At 39.7% G+C, this 27,859-nt stretch overlaps 1 protein-coding gene across 3 annotated transcripts in view; it reads right to left on the bottom strand.

Moving 5' to 3' along the window:
* dst (dystonin) overlaps positions 1-19,773 on the bottom strand; it is a 200,758-nt gene extending 180,985 nt beyond the window's left edge. For 2 of the 3 annotated variants that reach the window (XM_082153877.1, XM_082153878.1), the window contains exons 1-4: positions 19,570-19,771; positions 19,196-19,230; positions 18,511-18,687; positions 10,327-10,540 (exon numbers count right to left, since the gene is read on the bottom strand). In XM_082153877.1, the coding sequence (XP_082010003.1) occupies positions 10,327-10,540; positions 18,511-18,687; positions 19,196-19,230; positions 19,570-19,750 (607 nt within the window). In that variant the 5' untranslated portion in view covers positions 19,751-19,771. Of the gene's footprint in view, positions 1-10,326; positions 10,541-18,510; positions 18,688-19,195; positions 19,231-19,569 lie in introns of all 3 variants that reach the window. The other variant, XM_082153876.1, reaches the window with a different exon arrangement.
* Positions 19,774-27,859: the final 8,086 nt, after the last annotated feature.

Genomic DNA, 27,859 nt, shown 5'->3' with positions numbered 1-27,859 from the left:
TGATTATAGTGTCTTAGTAACACACACACACAAACATTACTTGACAAAGTCAAACAAAGGTTTGACTGTGTCATTCAAAGATAGCAAACAGCATGTCAGTGGAGGACGGTGGGTCATGTGACGGGTCATGTGACACTGCACCCTTTGGCATTTGCTGTGCCAGTGTTTCAGCTGGCTCGAGACCCTGTCCCAGTCTCTGTGACCCGGAGCCTCGTCACAGGTGTGATATTACACATTCCAGGCTGGACAGCTATTTATGGGTGTTACTTCAAAAGTTTACACTTGCCAAGCGGAAAGAAACACTTTCCTCAGACTCTCACAAATGAAGAACGGAACCATGGCTATGAGGCAACTGATACAAAGAGTGATTTAAAGGGGTCATGGTAGGGCTGGGCGATATGGCTGAAAACTGTATCACGATATAAGTGTTTCATATCGGTCGATATCGATAATTATTTATATTTTTTATGACCTATTTACACTTTATTGTCAGTCTTAGGCCATGTTCAGACTGCAGGCAAAAGTGGGCCAAATCCTACATTTTGCTTATTTGCGATTTTTTTCCCCATAAAAGTGCGAACAGCACAAACCACACGCAATCTGATCTTTTTTATTTTGATAAAAATCTTTATCATTTTTATCTCTTCAATTTCTCATTGTGAGATAAAGTCTCACATGGTGGAAACAAGCTTCCATATAACTTTATCATTTTAACCATTATTGTGCATTTTTTTTACCCAATATTTGCAAGTGCAGTATATTGTAATGCTTATTGGAGCATTATGCTGTTAATTTAGCAACATGCTAACATATAATTCCACTGGAATCGATAGCAAGTAGAGTTTCCAGTGTGCTTTACATGAGAAATGTGTATGACGCACAACATTTCTGAATATGTCGAGCGTTTCAAATCAGTCGCTTTTGAGAGTCAGCGGTTCACTGCACACGTCCAGAAGTCCAGAACTGGAAAACTGCTCGTCTGATTTGCTTAGGACATCAAAAGATGCTGACCTCGTACCAAGGATAGCAAGTCCAAGTGAATAACACAAGTCCAATCCTTGACCGAATCCTGTCAGAAACCTTAACAGGCATCAGTCAAAGTCTCCTGACAAAACTAGTTTCAGACCGGCTTCCACGGCACCATAACATCACTTCTAATGATGCAAAAACTATTTATGTGGGATTTAAAGATAACCAAGCAAATATTTAACTGACTACAATTAGGGTTGCGTTTCATTGGAATCTATTCCGATTCTTATCGATTCACAGTTTTGATTCCAATAAAGTAAAAAAAAAAATGAAGTCAAACATTTATATATCACACATATTTATTCTGTGTCTTTTTGCAGAACATTCTGTTGCAGCTGAATACCATGAACAAAAATCAGCAGCCTAAATGCTGGAATGCACTACACGATTTTTGTGTGTTTCGTTCATTCAAGCGCAAAAAGACCCGAAAGAGATCTCAATTCAGTATTTGCGCATTACATGAAAGATATGTGCAAGTACAGGAGCTTTGTGTGCACTTCAGGTGTGTGTGCGCTTCAGGTGTGTGTGTGTGCGATTCAGGTGTGTGTGCGCTTCAGGTGTGTGTGTGCTTCAGGTGTGTGTGCGCTTCAGATGTGTGTGCGCTTCAGATGTGTGTGCGCTTCAGATGTGTGTGCGCTTCAGATGTGTGTGCGCTTCAGATGTGTGTGCGCTTCAGATGTGTGTGCGCTTCAGGTGTGTGTGCGCTTCAGGTGTGTGTGCGCTTCAGATGTGTGTGCGATTCAGGTGTGTGTGCGCTTCAGGTGTGTGTGCGCTTCAGATGTGTGTGCGATTCAGGTGTGTGTGCGCTTCAGGTGTGTGTGTGCTTCAGGTGTGTGTGCGCTTCAGATGTGTGTGCGATTCAGGTGTGTGTGCGCTTCAGATGTGTGTGCGATTCAGGTGTGTGTGCGCTTCAGGTGTGTGTGTGCTTCAGGTGTGTGTGCGCTTCAGATGTGTGTGCGCTTCAGATGTGTGTGCGCTGTGCGCTTCAGATGTGTGTGCGCTTCAGGTGTGTGTGCGCTTCAGATGTGTGTGCGCTTCAGATGTGTGTGCGCTTCAGATGTGTGTGCGCTTCAGGTGTGTGCGCTTCAGATGTGTGTGCGCTTCAGATGTGTGTGCGCTTCAGGTGTGTGTGCGCTTCAGATGTGTGTGCGCTTCAGGTGTGTGTGCGCTTCAGGTGTGTGTGCGCTTCAGGTGTGTGTGCGCTTCAGGTGTGTGTGCACTTCAGGTGTGTGTGCACTTCAGGTGTGTGTGCGCTTCAGGTGTGTGTGCGCTTCAGGTGTGTGTGCGCTTCAGGTGTGTGTGCGCTTCAGATGTGTGTGCGTTTCAGATGTGTGTGCGCTTCAGATGTGTGTGCGCTTCAGGTGTGTGTGCGCTTCAGAAAACAGCACACGAGTGCCGAATTCAGTTCTCTTTCACCTCTACTTGCACTTGAATGGGTCAAAATCACATTAAATGCGCACACAGGAATCAATAAGTATAAATTAGAATTTTATAACAAGTATCCAATTCCTGACCATAAGTATCAGATTCCAGAATGAAAGAAAAAAAACTTTAAAGCAGACATTTTATTCTTCCAACATCAAAGACTATGGGATATCAAACATGGCAGCCAGGAATAGATCTAAGCTGCCTTCAAAAATCAACCAGATGAACACCTTCATAGACGGCACGTCATGCAACACTGAATTTAGACGTGCATTGGTGTCTTTTTCAGGTTTTTGAACACTGTTATGACACTGATGTTCACTTTCAGAAGCTGTAGGGATGTTTTCTAGTCACAAAAAGAATGTGAAACATATTTAATTTTAAATATATTATTAAGCATTATCGTATCACATATTGAATATCGCATTATTTAATGAGTTATCGCATATCACATTGTTCTTCAATATCGTGCCTTCAGGCTTTATAGGGGTAATGTTGCAGTGAATTACTAACTGCGCTGGTTTTTTTAGGCATTTAACACATAATTGCTGCAGGTGTGCTAACATGACACCCTTGACCACCACAAAACTTCCCTACAGCAAGTCTAGAAACCTGAGAAAGTTGTGCATGAAAGTAGCAATATATTTGATGGCACATGAATTAAATCCACCTGACCTGGTTAAATGCAACGTGTCTGAGCGTATGAACTAAATATATCGTGGCCCTGAATTTTACAACAGTGTGACGGGATACTACATCTAATACTACTGGCTCTTTTATGCAAATGAGTTCTCTAGAATTCCAGGTTTTCTGCAATCCTCTAATCATCATAGTACTGTGGTTTACCCAGACAAAACATGTAAACACCAGAAATGGCTAATATTTCAAATCCCCTGGTTGCTTTTCTTCTCTGCTCTTCACACACATGAGAACTCAGTCACATTAATCACAAAAGACTTGCGGATGTAAAACGTGTTGGTTCTGTGTACACTGTACAGTATCTTTAGAATTTCACAAAAGAGCTTCTTATCGTAGTGGAAAGGAGTCGGGCTCAAAAGAAACTGCGAGACGCACCCACTCCTGAGTACATCTTGAGCTTTCTTAGACACACAATGTTTAAAAAGACAAAGGCTTATGCAATTTATGACCGTGACCTGTTAGTGCATGGTAATGGTGCATGAGCCTGAAGAAGGGATCCATGTTCAAGTCTCAAATTCACAGGCCGATTTAAACGTGCGCATTTGGGTCCGGATCAAAAGTACAAGATTAAGACCTTTTGAAAGGAACCGATTTAATCTCATCTTGGATGAAACGCCTCTGGTTTACGAGAACACCACTCCAAGAAAAACCTTTAATACCCAATTATCCAGGTATTGTCCCACGCATGTTCGGTGCTACTTATCTCGAAACCAAAAACCAACTCAATTCCATAAAGTAACAGGACACTAACCTACAAATCAACCATTACATAAGTTATATGTTTAAGTGTCTGATGAGTGATTCATTTCTGCATTTTATATAACAAATGTATTCAATAAATGAAGCATTACTGCAACAATGAAAACATAACATGCATTATGAGAATAAATATAGATGCACCGATGTATCGGCCAATAAAAGCAATTATTTTCACTATCGGCCATCGGACGACTGACGATCAGGGCTGATTATATCCTGTCAATCAAAAGTGGACTGTCAGACTGCAACTCATTCAGTGTGTGAAGAAAATCTCTCTTGTGTTGAGTTTAGGGCAAGTTAACCTGACAATAACGCATTAACAGTTCAAAAATATCTTCATGAAAGCAGACTCTATTCTCTGAATCTCCTGTAGTTCAGGGCTGTCGGGTCCGTGGATTTTCCTAAATCAAACATGATTTTTAACGCCTCGCATCCAATAATCACAAAGAGCTTTGTGCTTGTTACTTCTCTTAAGAAACAAAGTCTCAGCTTTCAAATTCTGTCCATTTTATCATGAAATTCAAACAATAAATGGCGCTTTGACGCTCTTGACGCTCGCTGTAGCGCCTCAGTTCAAGCGGCAGCGCGAGTCTTTTCTTCCACTTTAATACAAGTTATAGCATGAAAAAACAAGCATGAACATCAGATGTTGAAATATACAGTACAACTTACTGAAATGAATCATGTCTCATGTAATCTCTCAATCAGTGTTTCAACCGCAGAAAGACGTCATTTACCTCAGGAAAGTTATCCAGTGTTCACAGTTCATTAGTTAGCTATAAAACACCAGAGATGAGTCTATTTACTGTTAATGATACATGTATGTTTGAATACATTATGTGCAACTAATTTGTACACAAAATTTCAGTTGTTATTATATCTGAAAATAAATAGCAGTTGAATATAATAGTTTGGGCTTTGTTGTCAATAATAACCTATTTACTGTGTAGTTTACAGCATTAGTTATGAGAGATTTTTTTTCCTTAAGAAAATCAAATGATTATTATTATTTTTGCCAAATATCAGTGCGGATTTTTTTTTTTCTGATAACTAAACTGTTTTTTAATGATTGTTTTATTTCTGCTATTGATATATATATATACTTTATATATATATATATATATATATATATATATATATATATATATATATATATATGAAGAGTTCAGATGCAAAAACCTCTAAGTGCCATCTGAAATTTTCTTCTAGAATGATCATGAAGCTTTATGAAGCTTCACTGTAAAAAAATTCTAACCTCTCCAAGTCAAAATTTTCTAGTGACTGGTCACATCTAAATTTTTCAATTGGCCCAAGTGCAATTCTTGTTGCAATAGTCTGTTAACATTGGCTCAATGAGAAATAACACGTCAGACTAATTGAAAAATTTAGATGTGACCAGTCACTAGAAATTTTTGACTTGGGGATGTAATTTTTTTTTACAGTGTTGTATATTTAAGTTCAGTAATTTCACTTAAATGGCAATGAAAATTACCTATTAATTGCCATTTAAGTGAAATTACTGAACTTAAATAAATATTTATATATATATATATATTATAATGATAGATGTTGTTGCCCTCTCCCCACATATGAAGTGTACATTGACTGTAGTTTAATTTGTAGACTACTTTACATTATGCTTGACGATGAATGCATCTTCGCCAACACTGACCCCTTCCCACACACTTAGCGCTGCACATTATACATTCAGCATGGATTTTGACAGTAGAGCTAAAGAGAGACGTTTAGCGCGAGAGAAAAGGCCAGACAGTGCATGTGAACATCTTTTGTTCTGAGAACAGCTCCATCAGTGTTACTGTATAACTCCACGACGTCACTTCCAGGAATGTTTCCACCAAACATCAATTTTATCATTGTCAATGTTTCCCACTCTCTAGAGAACTGCATTAATGGACTCCTGACGAGCGGAGTGAAGGGGAAAATATAACATTGTTGCATGATATATCACATTTTATGCATTTGTACTTCAATAAAAAAATGAAGCTGTAATGAACTCACTTCACTTTTTTTCAAATATGGAATTTTCTGGTGATGATTCGAGGAAGGATATTCAGAGCATCACAGTTTCCAGTGTCTGAAGCCTCGCTCACATGGTTTAAAAGTCATTGTTACTGGAAGAGCTAAAACTGGATTCAATGTGAGGAAAATATGTGTCATTAATGCCATAACAAAGAATAAAGTACCAATGTTTCATTCAAATTAAATGTGCTTTTCTTTAATGTATATATCTCAAGTTGATCGTTTCTTGCGACTGGTTTGTCATTTTGACATCCCCAAGAAAGCGTTACAGTAAACAAGTGAAGCTATTATGTTGAGACTATGTAGATTCCGTGTTAATCTTCCTTAAAGCAAAAAGATTTGTTTATAAAAGATTCCTTTCAGAAAACACAGCTATAGCATAAACTAAAGCACATGATACACCAGCGCAGTGCCATTTATTGAATATTCACACAATAAATCATTTGTTTTGTGTCTCGCAATGAGAGAATTAAGAGGTTTTAATTTAAACTTCAGTAGAAAATGTTATTACGATTCATTATGAATCAGTTCAAACTGCAATCAATTTAAAAAAAAACCTATTCAGCGATTTATCTCCATCACAACTCAAAAAAGTTTCCACAAGAGAAGAGTTCAAACATTTTACTAAAGCTGCAAGTAGGTAAATATTGCATTACGTTCATTATTAAGCATTGTTATCACACTTGCAAATGCATGCTATACTGAACAGCATCAAAATCTATATAAATCATTAGTTATAGCTCAATATGTTCTGCCTCTGCTTACACAGCACTAGTTGGCAGTCAGGCTTGTTAACGGTGACCAATAAACTAGCTCTGATAACCTCTGACCTCTAGTCAAACACTCCTGACAGACAAAACAACAGGGACTTTTAACATCGCCTATATGAGACAGATTCCAGAAAAGCAGGTGAAAATCAACACTGTTCGTGTCAACCAACAAAAACAGCTCAAATATGTCCAGAAAAACTAAAGATAAAGATAAAAACTTATTTGTCAAGCTTATTGCCTGCAGAAAGCAAAAATCACAGAATCAATGACCCTTAATCATATGACTGCAGCAGCCTCACACACACACACACACACACACTGTTGAGCTCCACCACAGCTGACTGTGAGCTTATGATACTCAACAGCTGATAGACTCTCTTCTGCTCAGCTTGAGCTACAGAAACAGCACAGATCTGCTTCACCTGAACACTCAATCCTCCTGTTCCTGAAGAGTTAGAGACAGAGCTTGACTGACTGGATGATGCTGAGAAATAAAACCCATCCCTGAGCCACCACTAATGATCCACATGTCATTATAAATGCATTCAGAGACGACACAACACACTGATCAATAATCACAAGTCCACAATGGGCTCAAATTACAAAAATCAGGAGCAATTTACTATTAAGGTTCCATTATCATGAACTAACAATGAACAATACTTCTGATTTCAACATTTACTTATACATTATTAAAATCAAAATCTGTTCATTTTGCTTAATGAACCTGAGATGACATGAACTAACGATGAACAGCTGTATTTTTATAAACTCACATTAACAAAGATGAATAAATAGTGTAACGAATGTATTGCTCATTGTTAGTTAGTAATGGTTTAACTTTAACGTTATTGTTACTCAAAAATCTGATACAAATCCATCTGAACACATAAACAGAGCGATATTTCATCAATATTTGTAATAGACAGATAGAGAGGCAGAAATGTCTTGTGTTATACTGTATTAGGTTTATCATTTGTTAATTTACCAAGTAAATGGTTTCTGCATGTGCACTTATTAAAGAAAAATAATGACAAATGTATTTGAAACAAAAAAAAGCATGTTGAATTGCACTTATTGAAAATTGTATTTCAATGTTGAAATTGAATTTGAACCACTGTATTTTTTGGAAGCGAATTCATAAAGTGAAATAAAATGGACCGAAAAATGACTGTCGAATATTGTTATGTTTTTAAACAGACTCAATATTTTGGAAGTGTATGATTATTGAATTATTAATAATGAAAATGTGTGTGAAATGTTGAATTTCAGACCATACAAATGTAAGCCCTGAAAATAAATACAATGGAGTAAAATGCAAGCACTATTAATGCAATGGATTTGTTTTTGTTTTTTAATAAGTGCAATTCAACATGCTTTGTAAACAATGAGCCATTGTATCAGTCCATGTAACATGTATAACGCTGATGTTCTGCCACCGTTAACTCTCGCGCTGCCACTCGGGAACGACAGGGTTATCAGGCAAAATTCCACCCATTTGATTCAAAACTGAATTGATTGTTTACCTTTATACTTCTCAAGCACATCCTCGTACGCCTGGAGATACTCCAACTCGTCGGCGAGCATGTACGGAGCCGGTCCGTAACGGGCCATTCCCGGAGCGGTCGAGACTGGTCATTTACCGAACTGAAGCCCTGCCCGAGTGACCGAGCGAGCGAGCGATGAGCGCGGGGACCGGCGACGCCCCTGCCGCCCGCCCACATCCACAACCCGGCCAATGAGCGCGGCTTACTCCCTCTCCGCTTCAGCCGTAAATCTCCGCGTGCGTCCGGTGAGAGGACGAGCTGTGGTGTTATAACACTCACTGTCGTTCACTGTATCATCACTCCCAGCCATAACAAAAATCTTTATGATTATGTGAGATTTTGCATGCTCATTTTGCAAATTCTACTCTTTTTGACACTGTGCACGTATGTTCAGCATTCATCCGGAATGCTCTATATATATATATATATCAAATATGCGACTACATGCACGGGATAATGTGTCATCATGCTCATGCACAGTCATCCTCTATTTTAGACGCGCACGCTCGTGTTCACTGGCTGCCATGTGTCTGTGCGCGTGCACGTGCTCTCCAAGGTCCTAGAACCAGAAGATTCATGATTCCTGTTCTCGCGTTTACACTGGGAACATGATGCGACTCAACTACTGTCATTTACAACACCTCTTCAAGCAGATGCCGAGCCATCTGAACTTTCAGAACACTTCAGACCATGCAGCTTTGTTTCTAATCTCACAATGCATGTTATTTTATATGTGTCTATGTTATTATTGTTCTATAAACCTATTAAAAGAAAAAATATTTATTATAGAAAAACAAAATGATGAACTGCAGACTGTTTGTATATAGGCTATTAAGTTTTTAGATAGATAGACAGACAGACAGACAGACAGACAGAGATAGATAGATAGATAGATAGATAGATAGATAGATAGATAGATAGATAGATAGATAGATAGATAGATAGATAGATAGATAGATAGATAGATAGAGACAGACAGACAGACAGATAGATAGAGACAGACAGACAGATATATATATATAGACGGATAGATAGATAGATAGATAGATAGATAGATAGATAGATAGATAGATAGATAGATAGATAGATAGAATGACATTATAATTATGTCATCAATGTTAAAAATAAAGGTTTATTGGCATCGATGGTTCCATGAAGAATCGTTATCAAATCTTTCAATTCCACAAAAGGTTCTTTAGATTATTAAAATGTTCTTCTGGTCTTTTTAAGAACTTTTCTCTGAAATGTTCTTTGCGTTCCCCAAAATGGTTCATAGACACTGCGAAAAACCTCTTTTGGAAAGTGTCTTTTTAGGAGCACATTGCCATGACCCCAGTCCCGTGTTGAAGCGTTTGCTACAGAAGCCTATAGGAGAGCATGTCCTCTCATTCCAGAGCTGGAGAACACACACATTACAGATTGCTGATTCATCTTTCAGCCTTGAGCTTTTAAAAACAACACGGGCTTCCAGCTACCAAAACACTTTCAGAGTCCATCACGTTCCACTTATTATATTTTCTTATGATGATGATGATGATGATGATGACCTGTGGATTTGATCCCGACCACCACCCATAACCAGCTAAAGTTCCAGTGCCTTTTTAATACTTAACCTTAAAACCCAAACAAAGTGAATGTGTCATCGTTTGTTATTCTTTATCCAGCTCTTGCATGTGTAGATCATTGATCAAACAGTAAAGACAGCAGGCCTCCTCATTTTGAATGGGTGTTTATGGGAGCAGACAGACAGTAAGAGTGGGGGATATTTTGGTTTCAGTTTCAGAGTCCATCAGAAGAAACATTACACTTATTATATTTTCTTATGATGATGATGATGAAGACCTGTAGATTTTACAGGTAAAGCATATATGATCCCGACCACCACCCATAACCAAGTTCCACTGCCTATACTTAATCATTTCTAAAAACCCAAACAAAGTGAATTTGTCATTGTTTGTAATTATTTATCCAGCTCTTGCATCTCATTGATCAAACAGTAAAATGACAACAGGCCTCGTGATTTTGAATGGATGTGTATGGGATGTTTTGTTTCCTACCCGCGATCCTGAGCACAGCTCTCTCCGCGGGGTCCAGCACGGATCCTCCCTGGATCTTCCGCTTCGACCGCTCGTGTCTCGGTAAATTCCACGGTAACGTGTCTCCCGGTGCCGGTGACACCGAGCCAGACTTCACACTGTACTCTTCATCATCTGAGAAATCCGCCGAGGAAGACATGGAGCAGCGCAGGGACGCGTTCCCAGACCCGGAGCTCTGTGTGGAGAGACAATAGACCAGCAATAAATCGCGTGATGAGGAAAGCAAACCAACGCTGTGCGCGTAATCTCACCATCACTGCGATCACAATACACGGAGATTACAGGACACATCGGAATGCATCTCTTCGCGTAAAGACTCAAATCATCACAGATCGACAATAAAACAAAACCCCAGCACAGAATGAATCGCATGTGGCTCCCCCAGCAGGACAACAACACTCACCGCTGTGTACATCTCTAAATGATGGGCAGAAATCCTACTTCCACTTGCCAGTCACATACGGCGATGTCATTTTGGGTTGAACCACACCCTTGTGACGGTCCTCCGTCTCGCGTCGCCCGGGTTGATCCAAAGCATGAAACAGTGCGAAATACCCCCGAGACAGATACACAGATACACGGAGAGAGAGAGAGCAGACTGCGCTGAGGGAGAGCAGCACACACACACACACGCGCACCGCGTCACCATCTGACACACACGGACAGAAGCGAGTCTGGTGTTACAGCGCCATCACGGGACGCGCGCGCACTGATGCTGATCTCACCGGTGCACCATTCAGTTTGAACAAAAAGTAATGTTGGTGTTGATCAAAAATGTATAACTTTATTTAGTTGTCTTTCAACAACTAGACTATATACAAATCTGTCATTATTTACTACATAATTTACATTGTTTACATTTCCCCCCATGGAACACAAAAGGAGAAATTGTGAAGAATTTGACTCTGCTCTATTAAGGGCTAAAACAACAATTTACAGTGAGCGCGGCTGTCAAGCTGCGACATTAAAAAATAACAACAATAGGATTTTTCAGTGAAATATCCCATTACTAAATTTCGTTTGGCTGCGATCTTAAATATATTGTCATAACTTTCTGTTTCTCCGGCTAAAGCTAATATTTTTGCATGTAACCTTCTCCATTTTTGATCTTAGTGAAATCATGTTTTTCATAAGTGTTTATATTTTGTTAAAAGGCATCAAATGACCTATATTGGTAAAAATTGGTGTAGAAATAATTTTCACAAAAAAATTATTTATAATAATAAAAATAGTCAAAATAAATCAATGTTAAAATAGTTAAAAAGAAAAAGGCAAGTAACACATTGAAATGAACTTGAATTTTGAAATAGCATTTTCTTGTCAAACGTAGCACTGGTAATATTTTGCCAAATGTGTGTGTGTGTGTGTGTGTGTGTGTGTGTGTGTGTGTGTGTGTGTGTGTGTGTGTGTGTGTGTGTGTGTGTGTGTGTGTGTGTGTGAGAGAGAGAGAGAGAGTGTGAGTGTGAGTGTGCATGTGTGTGGTGTGTACCCACAAAGATGGCGATATCTAAAATCCTTGTCCGCGTGGGGACATTCTTTGGTCCCCACGAAGAAAACAGCTTATAAATCAGACTAAGTGATGTTTATTGAAAGTGTAAAAATGCAGAAAGCTTTGTGTGATGATAAGGTTTAAGGGTAAGGGTTAGGGTTCGTGTAAGGGGAGAGAATATACAGTATAAAAGCCATTATGTCTATGGAAATTCCCCATAAAACATGAAAACACAACATGTGATAATATTCACAGAAGTAAAAGCTCCGACAACTCTCCCTGGTCCCCTCAATCTTCAGCTTTAAGAATGGAAACCATGTGAAGTGTGAATGTGAGTGAACAGGTGCGAGGCACGCTGTCAGAGAGCTTCTGTGGCCCGACAGCATGTGCTCCAGTGGGGTTTGGAGAAAGAAACACATACTCAAATATTTTGTCAAATATTTAACAAACAATTTGATATTGACATGTTCCCAAGTTTAAAAGAAATGCTTGGTTTTTCACTGAAGAAGCATTGAAAGACTTCAGTAATATGCATGGCAATCATTTATATAAACTGTTTCAGCAAGTGTGCACACATATACAATGTACTGGATTTAATCAAATAAAAAAACACAGTGTCTAATGTATATACACATTTGGTTTGTGTCTATCACCAGGTTAAAATAATATAGCAACATTACAGATTGTGGTCCAGTACGTCCTTGTTGCTTCCAAACTCACAGATTTACACATATCATAAAGTCAGACTACTTTCACTACATTTGAAAGAAACTAAATATGTAATTCATATTGTACATGTAGGTTTCTCAGCATGTGGTGCATAACACACTGAATCAAACTTACATTTCTGTTATAGTAAGTATGTACTATACTATACAGAACAAACCACAAACAAAGTGCAGTTCATTTTAAAAATTATTTAAAGTGCCTCTATTATGCTATTATGCTTTTTTGAATATTACCTTTCATGTAGTGTGTAATATAGCTAATGTTTGAGAATGTAAAAGCTCTGCAAAGTTTCAAAGATCAAAGTGCACGACAAATAAAGTTGCTGCTCATAAAAGAAAGAATCGATTCTGAAAAGCTGAAACGAGTCGTCAGTAACTCAGTCTCACTTCATCCCTGCGTTACAATGTAACTAATTTCAATTCAATTCAATTCAATTCAATTTCTTTTATTGTCACTGCATGTATTATACAATGAAATGAATTAGCAAACCTTACGGTGCATCCACACATGACAACACAACAACATTAATTAAGACACCATAAATGTAACACATTACAATACAGAAACTTGAGAGTTTCATTAAAGATATTGCACATTGTTGTCGCAAAGTGACCCTAACTGTAATTATGATTAGAGCAATTGAATCATGACTATTCATGGTGTGTTGTTAAGTTCTCTTACAGCTCTGGGGTAAAAGCTACTTAAAGGGTTAGTTCACACAAAAATGACAATGCTGTCAGTAATTACTCTCCCTCATGTTGTTCAACCCCGTAAGACTTTCGTTCATCTTCAGAACACAAATTAAGATATTTCTGATTAAATCTGAGAGCTGTCTCACTCCTCCATAGGCTTCTCTGTTATTGAAACTTGCCGGCCCAGAAAGTTAGTAAAGACAATGTTTAAAATAGTCCAAGTGACTACAGTGGCTCAACCTTAAGTTTATCAAGCGACGAGAATACTTTTTGTGCGTAATAAACATATATAAAACACAAAAATAATGACTTTATTCAACTATTGATTTTCTCTGTGTTTCTCTGAGTGAGTTCACGTAGTGTAACAGCGCAGCGCTTCTGGGTCGTACGTCAGAACGGAGGCTCACTATTGGCCAGCATCACATGCATCACTCACATGACCAGCGTCAGCCAATAGTGAGCCTCCGTTCTGACCCACACAGAAGAAAATGAAGAGTTGAATAAAGAAGTCGTTATTTTTGTTTGTTTTTGCGCACAAAAAGTATTCTCGTCGCTTGATAAACTTAAGGTTGAGCCACTGTTGTCACTTGGACTATTTTAAACATTGTCTTTACTAACTTTCTGGGCTGGCAAGTTTCAATAACAGAGAAGCCTATGGAGGAGTGAGACAGCTCTTAGATTTAATCAAAAACATCTTCATTTGTGTTCCGAAGATGAACGAAGGTCTTACGGGTTGAACAACATGAGGGAGAGTAATTACTGACAGAGTTTTCATTTTTGGGTGAACTAACCCTTAAAATAATCGCTCCAGTGAGGGCCGAGAGTCGATGATCTTCTGGGCTGATGATCTTCTGGGCTGATGACCCTCTGGAGGGTCCACACTGAACTGCAGTAGGTCAGTACACAGTCAGTACACTCTCTCTACGGTAGAAGGATACCAGAGGTTTCCGTTGCAGTTGATTTTGCCGATGTATTCTCAGGATATGAGCCTGTCTCTTCTGAGCCTTTTTAAGTATTCCGGTGGTGTTGTTGGGCATAATTTGCATAATGCCAGCCTATGTTCTTCATTGGCTGCCGGCGGATAACGTCTCCTTTGCTCCGCCCTCAACACTGTAGTGTATCTGAGACTGGAAGAGTTTGAGTCGTGTTGTTCATGTCGAGAAGACGATGTTTCCACGGAGAATCCACTTTGCTGCACTTCCAAAGGATGAGGACTCGCGCTGGGATTGATACGCAAAAATCGACCCATCGTTACTATTCGTATTACTGTGTATTAGTGTTGGAACGGATCACAAAATTCACGGATTGGATCATATACGGATTTTGAGCCATGAATCGGATATTTTTTCGGATAAAAAAAAAAATAATTTTTTTTTATATATATGACAATGTCACTTTGCTTTTTATTTATTGTTTTAAAACAAGTGAACAGTCAGTAATAAAATAAGAACTAATACACAAATTACAAGCAGAGATGAATACTAAATAACAACATTACAAAGTCTAACAGGAGTATTCAGGTACAGAAATTAATAATTTAGCCTAATGTAAAATAACACTATTTGTTCACTGTAGAAATTAAATATAGTTTAATCTTTGTTAAAGCTGTATTTTCTGGTTTTATTAATATTAATGACAGACAAAAGCATCTCTCTCTCTCTCTCTCACTCTCTCTCTCTCTCTCTCTTCGGGTGCGCACAGATAACGCGCAAGTCCCGATTTTCGCCTCTTCTTCCGCGTTTAAAATTGTTTGAATGTGTAAATTGTCAAGACAAAACACGTCCAAATTATAAACTTTAACTCTGTGATGGTTAAATTTAGCAGTTAATCCGTGAATCACACGCGCACCGAACCCTGGGGCGGCTGGTCCGTACAGATCACGGATCAACTGCGATCCGTTCCAGCCCGTGTATCAAGCGCTGAGGAAGATCCGGAACTGAAGTTCAGATATGAGAACGGGCTTTTCATTTCCGACACGCACTATAAGCGGTCGACCAATCACAACAGACCAACATCCAACCAATCAGAGCAGAGCAGGCTCTCAGAAAGAGGGACTGAATCTTCGAACGAACCGTTTTCAGTGTTTTTTGACCTTGCATGCATGCAAACTGGTTGTAGGAGACTCCCAAAACAATCAGGAACCTTTAAAATAGCATAACATGGGCACTTTAACATCCTCAAATGTGTGTCATGCAAATGAAGCTTGAAGCAAGAAAATCTGATCTAATGTACAAAAAGATAGCTAGACATTTTACTACATATTTAACTACTTTCAAACTCCTAAAACGTTCTGTATATTTCCGGAATTACATCGGGAAAAAAATCCCAGATTTGCAAAGTGGTTTCTGACTTTGTACTGTATGATGTATATACATACAAATAAAGTATACAGTTGTGCAGTATATACTTGAGCATTCAGATGTCCTACTGACTGAGTCTCCAAAGACAGAGATCAGGTTCTGTTGTACGGTATAACACAGATCAGTATAAGCAGATTTACAGTATAACTGTTTCGGGGAATATGTTTAGTAATGCTTGATGCCTCTCTCCACTGCATGCCGTTATTGAACAGAGATGAGATGTGCACTGTTCAATAGCAATTATACATTATGTAAAGCTGTTTAAAAGGAAGGGCCTATTTCGAGAAAGCCTGACAAGCCTGAATTCTCATATGCAAAATCACTCGCATCTACATCCTGTTTTTCCAAGTATAAATATCACTTACAAAGAGCCTTTGATCGCCTTCCTGCCTTTCATACGAGTCTTGCAGGTCTCAAGCTGCTGTTTCATTCAATTCAATTTCTGTTCCTTTAATTTCCACATATATGCAATTACAGAGTTTTTATTTTATTTTTTTATCTGGAATATCCTAAACATTATGTGTCAGTACTAAAAGATCATGCAAGCAAAAGTACAGACATTGTAGTTCATGATTGATGTCAAAAATAAGACATGAAAACACATAAACGGAGGGGGTCGCGAGGTCTCCATATAATTTGAATGTTCAAAGCAGAAAAAGTTTAAAAGAAGAAATCTTGGTTATATTTAGAAGAATCTCCACAACATTAATAAGGCTGAAGTTAAGAGGCACTTTCAAGTTTGCAGGTTTTAAATACCATTTAGGAAATCACTGCAAGTGTGAAACTAGTGTTGCTTCGGTGCGCTCGCGTGCTCCTGGGAAGTGTGTGTTTACGAGGTGTGTGAAGTGTGTGTTTACGACGGCAGGTGCAAGTCACTTTCGTCTGAGCAAGATGGCACTTTCTCTTAATTAACTACACTAAAATACAGTAAGGTTTGTAAACTCTACTTCTAGGAAATGAAGAACACAGAATGTACATCAGGTGTGTTTATCTTTTTTTTATCCTTTTAATTAATTTATGAAGCCACGATAAACTTTATTGTTGCATATTATTTTGTTATATGACAATGCTATCACATTTTGTGCAGGTGATTAGTTTATTTCATGCAAATAAAAAAAGCCTGACAATGTCACTGCTAAATATCTATAATTATTGTGGTATTTTGCCATGTTTCTCACTGACACGCCCCAATCATTAATTCTGGACTTAAAGGGGTGGTTGATTATGATTTCACTTTTCTAACTTTAGTTAGTGTGTAATGTTGCTGTTTGAGCATAAACAACATCTGCAAAGTTACGACGCTCAAAGTTCAAAGCAAAGGGAAAATTGCTTTTTAAGGACTACAACAAACGGCTGGTAGAGACTACACCACATTCCTCCCGGGTTAGTGACATCACCAACCCTAAGATTTACATAAACCCCGCCTCCTGAACACAATTTATAGATTATCATGACAGAATATGCTAATCAATGACTAGAAGATAACTACACATCAGCTGCATAAATTCATCAACTAACCATTTAGAAATGTTGTCTACATGTTGTCACTTCTTCTTGAGTCTCTCCATCTTTGTCTGAATCTGGTTTGAACATAAAAGGCTAAATGTTTTTGATATTTTCAGTGCATGTCTGTTCGAGGTAAAAGGACACAAGCTGTTGAAGCTCCGCCCCCTGTGCCGGGAGCAGCAGCTCATTTGCATTTAAAGGAACACACATAAAACTGTGTGTTTTTGCTCACCCTCAAAAAGTGACAAATTTAACATGCTATATACAAATATCTGTGGGGTATTTTGAGCTAAAACTTCACACACACACTCTGGGGACATCAGAGACTTATTTTACATCTTGGGAAAGGGGCATTATACCACCGCTTTAAAGAAAATCCTGAGCTTCCCACTCGTATTTACCACTTTGTGTTGTGCGTTCATGTGCGTTCAGCTCATAAATGTGATCTTTCCATGAGTTGAACACACCATTTATTAATCACTAACTGAGAAACACAAACTGAGTTAACGACTTGAAGGGTTAGTTCACCCAAAAATGAAAATCCTGCCATCTCGTCATTCCAACCCCTTTTTTTCTTTTTTTATCACAGATGAATCATGCATGATAAAAGCAGCTAGGGTTGTGAATTAAAAGGGTCATAACATGTATTTTTTCATTTGTCCTCTTGTCGGCAGACTCAAGCGCGTGGAGTAAAGTTAAAAACGTAAAAGTTTTGATTTCTCTGATCTACATCTGTGCATTTTAAGACGTTTGAAGGCCAAAAATGGTTAAGAATAGCTTTAAAACCATGAGAGTGATGGGCAGTATTATTTCTCAGTTTCTGTTCTCTCCTCATCTCATCTCATCACTATTTCTTTTTCTCTCCGTCTCCTTATCTTGCCCTGTCTCTTCCCCTCCTTTGACTTAAAGTCTTTTCATTTTCATCAGTGTCAGTGAAGAAAAGTAAACATAAGGTCAACTGCTCTTTAGCCTATATGTCTTATTAATCATTTTCTTAGACAACTCAATTTACTAAACCCTACTAACGCTAGGTAAATAGATTAAAGAAGAAATCTATAAGAATTTTGCCTTCTAGAAGAAACTTGCAGGATGTTTTAATGGCACAAAGACATGTCATGACATGAATAAATAAGGTCAATTTTGAGTTCATGTTGACTCACTTTTGGAGAGGGTACAATCAAACAGTCAAATTATTACTTTTTTAATAAAAGTAACACTAGACCTATTAGAAAATATACTTTTTAACGCATTACTAATGCTAATGTTATGTTGGGTAATGTCACTCTCTCTTTTATTGGTCTATATTTACAGGTCAGGGACAGGGCACACATGCTGTGAGTAAATGTCTTATGAGTCAGCATATACCTACTGGTTTGCGTGTGGGCGTGAGTTGCACGGAGTGATAAAAATCAGGCTGGACTCTCTTCTTCACCCTCCTCTTCCTCACGCATGCGCTCGAGTCAGGCTCGCTCTCGACCAGCGGCTTTTCCTCAGACACGCGCGCGCGCGCGCTTCTCCTCACATGACGTGGACTGTGACGACATACCTGTCAAACAATGACCATAATATCACTGCATATCGACTCTGAGTATTGTTGTATTATGTTATGACAATGACGATAATTGTTGTTAATGTTGTTTTTAATATTATTCGTTTTTAAAGGTTCAGGAAAAACAAAACAAAAATCACTGCATATCACACAAATTATGAAATGCTACAAATTATTGCATTTTATTTCCATATCCTAAAATAGTAACATTGCTCTCTAATTTACTTTTTTTTACTTTTTTTTTATTGATTTACTTCTTGGTAACATGACATGTTTAGGCCTATATAAAAAGTAACATATAATTATTTTATTTATCGGTCACACATGCGCAATGCGCATTTCACGCAGTTCCTTTGGATACTATTTCTCCATCAAGATGAAAGTGACTAGATATCTATCAAACAAAAGGGAACATTTCATGACAATCTCATTATTTTTTCAATGATTTGCTCTACTTTTCTGCTTCCTATGACCTTGACAGATGGAGCAAGAGAAAGAGATTTACCTCAGAGCGAAAATGATGCGGCCGGAAACCAGCTTCTAGAACAAATGGGAATGATTGAAACAAACCCCACATGCATTCAGTCACATTGTGTCTTAGAGATGCTCTTCAAATAACTTTGTCTGGTCTTGAAATAAAGCACACTTTATTAAGTACACAACAACAACAACAACGATGAAAAATGAAGGCTCGCGCACTCGCGTGCCGCACTCGCGCGCATCGACGACAGTCTCTTTTTAAACCCATACGAAGCGAAGAATGAATGTAAATGTCAAATAAATACTGAGGTTGTGCATGCAGCATGCATGTTATCGCAATGACATGTTATAGAAACACGTATTTATAGGGTGGACATATAATGCGACGCGTCTACTCACCACGACTCCTTGAACGCCTCGTAAGCACAGATTTTATGGGAATTTTCTCATTACGGAGCTTCCGATGCCAGCAACAGAGGAACAGAATCGTGGCGACAGTTCCTAGCAAAAGCAATAACAGCAATAATACACACTGAATACTTAAGGGTCTCAATAAGACCAAAAAAGCCGCAGCAATCATTGCGATGTAGGACAGCCACTCCTACACGTGTAGCTTCCTCTCCTTATGTAAATATGTAAGGCTATTTCATGCTGTGATGCCTCACTTGTAGGACCCCGACATATAATCTATCTCATGGTGTCTGTACTTCAGTACTGGACCACAACAAGCCATGACTCAGCAGGAGCCGCTGTTTTACAGCTCATGCAGGACATCATCAGCATCAGCATCTGAGCTCAGCAAAGCCCAATACAGCGCCTCTGCGACGAGCATCTGCATCTTCACATGCCCACGTGACACACGCGGAAAAAATAAAGGGTCTTTATTGGCCTGAGGTTCCATATAGAACCTCTAACACACATGGAACCGTTCCACAAAAAAGGTCGTTATAGTGGAATTCGACATTTTTGAATTTTCGGCTTGAGGATTTTTTATAGTGACTTTTTAAAATGTTCTTCAAACTAAGAAAAATGAAAGATGTCATGACACAACTCATTAATTATTATTATTATATATATTTTTAATTATTATTGTTTTTAATTTATTATTTTAATATGTTCCCGAAGGTATACTAATATAATGTAAATAAAGTTTTTTGCACAAAATATAATAATAATAAGATATATTGTTTTATGGTTCGTAAATTTTAAACACCTTTAACCTTATTTTAATTATTCTCAGGTTAGGTAAAATAAGTCAAATCTGTCCTAAATAATAAGCATTTGAATTTCCATTCTTACAATATTTAGATCACAGAAGACTTCTCCGTGGTCAGTTCAGCTCAATCTTTTGTAAAACAGAGACTTATGGCAGGCGAGCTTCTTAATTCCAATTATATACATTTTTTTATTTAGTACAGATTAACTAGTTTACATAAAAGTTATTAATATATAAAATAAAAATAAAAGTAAATCAAAACTAAATAATTTACCAGCTTTTATCTTCATGAGGCGCAATGGCAAGGCATCTAACACCGGAGAGGCCGTCCTTGGTGAATCAGCGTCTGACTGGACATGTCATTCCAGTCCTTTTTGAAGTTCATCAACTTTTTGACACCTTCAGAAATCTCCTCCTGGAAACTCCCTAAAACTTGTCCATTAGTCACCCCCTCCTGGAAACCCCCTAGGACTTGGTCATAAAGCCTTTGCCTCTTCGTCCTCCTTCTTTAGGATTCACTCTCAATGCATTGCATTGCATTGAATTCACTCTCAATGCATTCTATTGCAGGTTTGAGAAGCCCAGACTCACACCTCACACCCGCTCTGATGTGCACTTCACACATCCACCATCACCTCCTGCAACCCCTCTCCTCCCCCCTTCTGCCATCCAACCTGAGCTTAAGGTCTGTGTGGAGGACGTGAGCCGAGTCTTCAAAAAACAGAAGACTAGGAAAGCTTCAGGCCCAGACGGCATCTCATCTGCTTGTCTAAAAGCCTGCGCTGACCAACTGGCCCCAGTCTTCACGCAGATCTTCAACAGATCATTGGAGCAGTGTGAAGTTCCCTGCTGCTTCAAACGCTCCACTATCATTCCGGTTCCCAAAAAAACTAAAATCACTGGACTTAATGACTACAGACCTGTCGCTCTCACGTCTGTGGTCATGAAGTCGTTTGAAAGACTGGTGTTGGCCTATCTGAAGGACATCACTGGACCCCTTCTGGATCCCTTTCAGTTTGCTTACAGAGCAAACAGGTCTGTGGATGATGCAGTCAACATGGGACTGCACTATATCCTGCAACATCTTGACAGACCTGGGACTTATGCACGGATCTTATTTGTGGACTTCAGTTCGGCCTTCAATACCATCATCCCTGATCTTCTCACAGCCAAACTGACTCAGCTCTCCATGCCATCCTCAATCTGTCAGTGGATCTCCAGCTTCCTGACAGACCGGCAGCAGCGAGTGAGACTGGGGAAGCTCACATCCAGGACCCTCACCATCAGCACTGGCGCCCCCCAAGGGTGCGTTCTCTCCCCACTGCTCTTCTCCCTGTACACTAATGACTGCACTTCTAAAGACCCCTCTGTCAAGCTCCTGAAATTTGCAGACGACACCACCGTCATCGGTCTCATCCAAAATGGTGACGAGTCTGCTTACAGACTGGGGGTTGAACAGCTGGCTGTCTGGTGCAGCTATAACAACCTTGAGCTGAACACGCTCAAAACAGTGGAGATGATTGTGGATTTCAGGAGAAAATCCCCAGCACTCCCCCCTCTCACCATCATGAACAGCACTGTGGAAGCAGTGGAGTCATTCAGGTTCCTGGGCTCTACCATCTCTCAGGACCTGAAGTGGGCAAATCACATTGACTCCATTGTGAAAAAGGGCCAGCAGAGACTGTACTTCCTTCGCCAGCTGAAGAAGTTCAATCTGCCACAGGAGCTGCTGATCCAGTTCTACTCAGCCGTCATTGAGTCTGTTTTAAGCACTTCCATCACTGTCTGGTTTGGTTCAGCTACCAAATCGGACATCAGGAGACTACAACGGACAGTCCGGACAGCAGAGAGGATTATTGGTGCCCCCCTGCCAACCCTCCAGGACCTGTACTCTTCCAGAGTGAGGAAGAGAGCAGGTAAAATCATCACAGACTCCACTCACCCTGGACACCCCCTGTTTGAACTGTTACCGTCAGGACGGCGACACAGATCACTGGCCACAAGAACATCCAGGCACAGGAACAGTTTCTTTCCACAGGCCATTTCCCTTCTGAACACTTAACATGCCCCCCAAGGCATATGCCTGCAAGTGCAATACTCCCACTGTCTAGTGCAATATTCTCTTAACTCAGGTGATATTTATATTTATATTTATATTATTCATACTACTCAAAATACTGTAAATATGTTCATAATCTGTAACATGCACTAGACTCCCACTGTCTAGTGTAATATTCTCTAACTCATGTGATATTTATATTTATATTATTCATACTTCTCAAAATACTGTAAATATGTTCATAATCTGTAAATGTTTATTCAGACTAAACCCAACTGTGACCCCTTTTTTTACTTTTTATACTATTTTTTTTTAATTTTTTTATATATTTTATTCTTAGAATTTGTATTACTATGTTTCTTGTTGTATTTGTATTTGTATATGTGCACTGGAAGCTTCAGTACCAAGAAAAATTCCTTGTGGGTGCAAGCACACTTGGCAATAAAGCTCTTTCTGATTCTGATTCTGATTCTGATTCTGATTCTTCTGGACCTTTTCTTCATCGCTGTATCTGATGTATCTCGTCCGCCACACACAGACGGCAATGATTGCGCCCCTCTTCCTTCTCCCTCAAAGCTCTTTCTAATTGTAACGTTGCTGAGAAAGGCAGACGAAGGCGAGGATCTAGACGCAGGGTTATTTAATAAAGGAACAAAACCAGGGGAATCACAGAGGCAACCATTACACATACAACAACTGACAAGGTAACATGTGAAACACAAGGGCTATAAATACACAGAGACAAACAAGCTTAACTAAGTAACAAGGGGGCGTGGTTAATAAGAAACACCTGGGGAGACTAATAAACAAGAAAGACTACAAAGGACTACAAAACATAGCACAGAACAGGAAATAACAAAAGTGCACACAAAACAAGGGAAACACAGGACAGGAATCATGACATAGCCCCCCTCTTAAGGAGCGGATTCCAGACGCTCCTCAGGAAATAGTTCAGGAGGGTGGTGGAGCGGAGGCGGACCCGGGGGCGGGATGGAGGGCCAGGCCCGTGGAGCGGAAGAGGGCCTGGAGACTGCAGTAGTACGGGAGGCCAGGGCGGAACAGGCAGTGCAGGCGACCAGGGCAGAGCAGGCAGTGCAGGCGACCAGGGCAGAGCAGGCAGTGCAGGCGGCCAGGGCCGAGACGACCCTTCGGGCGGCCAGGGCGGAGACGACCCTTCGGGCGGCCAGGGCGGAGACGACCCTTCAGGCGGCCAGGGAGGAGACGACCCTTCGGGCGGCCAGGGAGGAGCCGGCAGTTCAGGAGACCATGGCGGCGCGGCCTCCATGGTCCCATTGCGGGACCTACTGCCCCCCCCCCCCCAAAAAAAATTTCTTGGGGGCAGCTACGGGGTCATAGGCTGGAGCAGGCACCGGCTCAGGAACCCACACCGGCACAGGAACAGACACCGGCACAGGAACAGACACCGGCACAGGAACAGACACCGGCACAGGAACAGGAACAGACACCGGCACAGACACCGGAACAGGCACAGACGCCGGCACAGGCACAGACACCAACACCGGCACAGACACCGGCACAGGAACAGACACCGGCACAGGCACAGGAACAGACACCGGTTCAGGCACAGGAACAGACACCGGCTCGGCGGCGGCCCTCTTGTCCGAAGACACTGGCTCGGCGGTGGCCATCTTGTCCGAAGACACTGGCTCGGCGGGCGTGACATGAACAGTCTCTGGATCGGCAGACGTGACGTGAACAGTCTCTGGATCGGCAGACGTGACGTGAACAGTCTCTGGATCGGCAGACGTGACGTGAACAGTCTCTGGATCGGCAGACGTGACGTGAACAGTCTCTGGATCGGCAGACGTGACGTGAACAGTCTCCACCTCCCCTACAGTGAAGGGGGAACCACAAAACTGCAGGACAAAGTCAATGTACTGTACCAGGGTCCAGCTGGGGTCCTCCTCTGGTAAATTTAGGCTAATGTCCTGTTCTAGTCCACTCCAGAAACAGTCCTTTAGCATAGCATCATTACCAGGAACGAGGTGACTATAAAAAAGGAACTCCTCCACATAATTTTCGATGCTGCTATCATCTTGATAAATCGAACAAATTTTGCTCAGTGGGTCCCGGATAATACCTGCTAGATCCATAGTTTGGTCAGTTGTTCTGTAACGTTGCTGAGAAAGGCAGACGAAGGCGAGGATCTAGACGCAGGGTTATTTAATAAAGGAACAAAACCAGGGGAATCACAGAGGCAACCATTACACATACAACAACTGACAAGGTAACAAGTGAAACACAAGGGCTATAAATACACAGAGACAAACAAGCTTAACTAAGTAACAAGGGGGCGTGGTTAATAAGAAACACCTGGGGAGACTAATAAACAAGAAAGACTACAAAGGACTACAAAACATAGCACAGAACAGGAAATAACAAAAGTGCACACAAAACAAGGGAAACACAGGACAGGAATCATGACACTAATACATTTTCAATTTCTCTCTCTGCCATATGCCCAATAAATGCTTTATAAACCATTCTCTCAACAAATGATTCTACAACAATAATTGCAGTGCTCCTCTTCATGAACCATCATCTCAATAAATGATTTTTACAACAACAATTGCAGTGTTTTTCTTTATGAACCATTTTCTCAATAAATTATTTTACAACAACAATTGCTGTGTTTTTCTCCATAAACCATTTTCTCAATATATGGCCACAATGATTATTATTACAAGTGTTTTACAGTAGCCTATTTAACACCCTCCTGATAAATTGTTTAACAACAACCCATACCTTTCATTATAAAACCACTTAATACAGTTACAATTGGTTTACTATGACACATAAGTACTTCATATACCAAAAGGCATAATTAGAATAGAATAATTGCATATTTCACAACAATATATATATATATATATATCAAATTCTGACCCTCTGTCTGAAATGATCCGTTTTAATGCGCGGCTCCTTTAAGGCTTGTCAGTGAAGGCCAATGCTGTGATTGGCTAAAGTCATTGCAGGAAACAGTGGCCCTGTCCCAAATGGCACCCTAAGCACTCGTGGTCTTCCTACAAGTCCGCACGTTCGTGACGTATAGTTGCTTTGACTGTCGGGAAGAAGTCTGCAGCGGAGCTCACATCAGTGCGGGCTCAGCAAACGTGTGCATATTGACCGTAAAGGGGGCGCTCGCAGGGGCCCTTCTGAGACCTTTACTGTGAACGACCCTTACTGTCTCATGGACTCAACGGACACGTGCACACAGCAGCCACTGTAAGTCCACAAGACCAAAAGTGCATATGAAGTGACTCCCACTCGCTGTTGCATGTGAGTATGTCTGTGTCCGAAATCGCCCCCTACACCCTTAAATATGGCACTGTTTTGAGGGGACAGCCGGGTGTAGTGGTGTCCGAAACCATAGTGGACAGGTTACCGAGTGCACTCATTCAATCCCACAATACACCGCAATAACGAGTGTACAACTGATGTGTGCTCAACAGCTAGAGATTACCCATAATGCACTGTGAGTCACGCACTGAATGCATTCCCGCGTCTGACCATAAGATGGCGCCACATCTGAATCAATCATCATCATCCATCCATTTTCCAAAACGGTGTTGGTCCAGCGTAATACAGGTATAAACTCCTTTTTAATTGATTATTGAATAGTTTAATTAAGGTTTATACATGCAAGTTTCCAGGAGTTCAGGATAAATCTTTCATTACTACTGGAGCTGCAAGTTTGCTATGTTTCAATTAATTATTAAACAGCAAGTACAAACTCTGCAAAAGCGGCAGACCTTCTGGTGCACTCAGTGTCCGAATTCACTCACTTGTTTTCATTCTCTCCTTCTAGTGGACTATATTAGTGGAGTAATGTAGGGAATAGTGAATTAGGGTATAGGGAGCGATTTCGACACAGCATAAGTGTTTAGGCAAATCTGAAGACTGTACGGTGTGATGATGTATAACTATTGGTCGATGTCTTGCTCTGGAGGCGGACATATGCAAATGTATTTGCCTGTGTGACGTCACAAACACTCATATGTCCAAATGACCGAGTTGTTTTCGGAGCTTGATTAAATAAATGCTTTGTTTATAATGAGGAGGATGCTTTAAACTCTGAAACTTGCAGGATTTTTGAATGGCACAAAGATCTCTAATATGTCAAAAGATCAAGCAAATTTGATTTGCCATGTCATGATCCCTTTAAGAACTGTTGACTGAAAGGTTCTTTGAGGAACCCAAAATGGTTCTTCACTGTAAAAAAAATTTTTTTTTTTATTATAAAAAAAACGTTTGGAACCTTTATTTGACAAACTTTAGCCATTTAAATAAAATGAGCTCTGGTGTGTATGCATGTATATGTGTATTTTTTTTCTTTTCTTTTTTCTTGATGTTCAGGTTTGTTGATGTTTGCAATGTGTAAAATCGTAACATTTCAATAAAGATACAGTATGTTATACAAAAATTGTCTTTGTGGTGAATTCCTTCATTCAGCTTCATGAAGCTGCATGTGGACTTAATTAACACGTTCATTACCAGGACATCTTGACCTATTTAAATTTTTTAGTGACTTACTCTTCAGCAGACAGGTGATTTATCAAAGCCATCAGAATCAGATTTAATGGCAGCGCACATTAAAGGAATATGCCAGTAGGTGCCAGTGATTTGCACTCAGTGATTTGTGGCTCTTATAAGCAATTCCAGGGGTCCGGCAGCAACTATACACCCCTTTACCTTTGTAACATAATAATCAGCAATATTATTGATTTGGCTGCACTGACACCATTGGATGAGAGCTGAGCTGAACGATGACATCACTGTTTTCTGCAGAGATGCTTTATAACTCATTTCATATTTAATGATCTTTACAAAGTTACTGAACTGAACTGAATCAGCTGAACATTGACAATATTTTAGAGACATTTAGCAGCATAACTGAACTATGTTTGCATCATTGAATCATCATTTTCCTGTTTATCCCTGTAAAGCTGCTTTGAAACAATATCTGTATTGGAATAAATAAACTATGAATAAAGGAGACTCAACTACTTTTATTTTTGTTTTGCTGTCACTTTATAAAAACACTCAAACTTTTTTTCTACATTTGTAAATAAACTGTCAAATCTTTATCTAATGTAATCTTTAAATGTTTTTTGGGGTTTTTTGTATGAAATACAATAATAAATAATAACTTATAAAATAAAAAAAACTTTATTGGGGGCCAAAAAAGGGCCCTTTTTCGCACAGATGTAAAAATGTTACAATTTTAATGGTGATATCCTGAAACAAAAATCATATAAAACTAATAGACCTATGTTATATATGATTTATATAGCCTTCTGGGTGTCTGTTGGGGCCCCCGGATTCCCATGCCTTAAAATATCTTGAATGTAACTCGACACCCTTGCCTCATTTAGTATATGAGTTCTATGAAT

This window comes from Leuciscus leuciscus (genome assembly GCF_965113295.1).
Source record: "Leuciscus leuciscus genome assembly, chromosome: 22".
NCBI lineage: Eukaryota > Metazoa > Chordata > Actinopteri > Cypriniformes > Leuciscidae > Leuciscus > Leuciscus leuciscus.
Note: the sequence above shows the minus strand (reverse complement) of the source record. Positions and strands in the feature narration are given on the sequence as shown.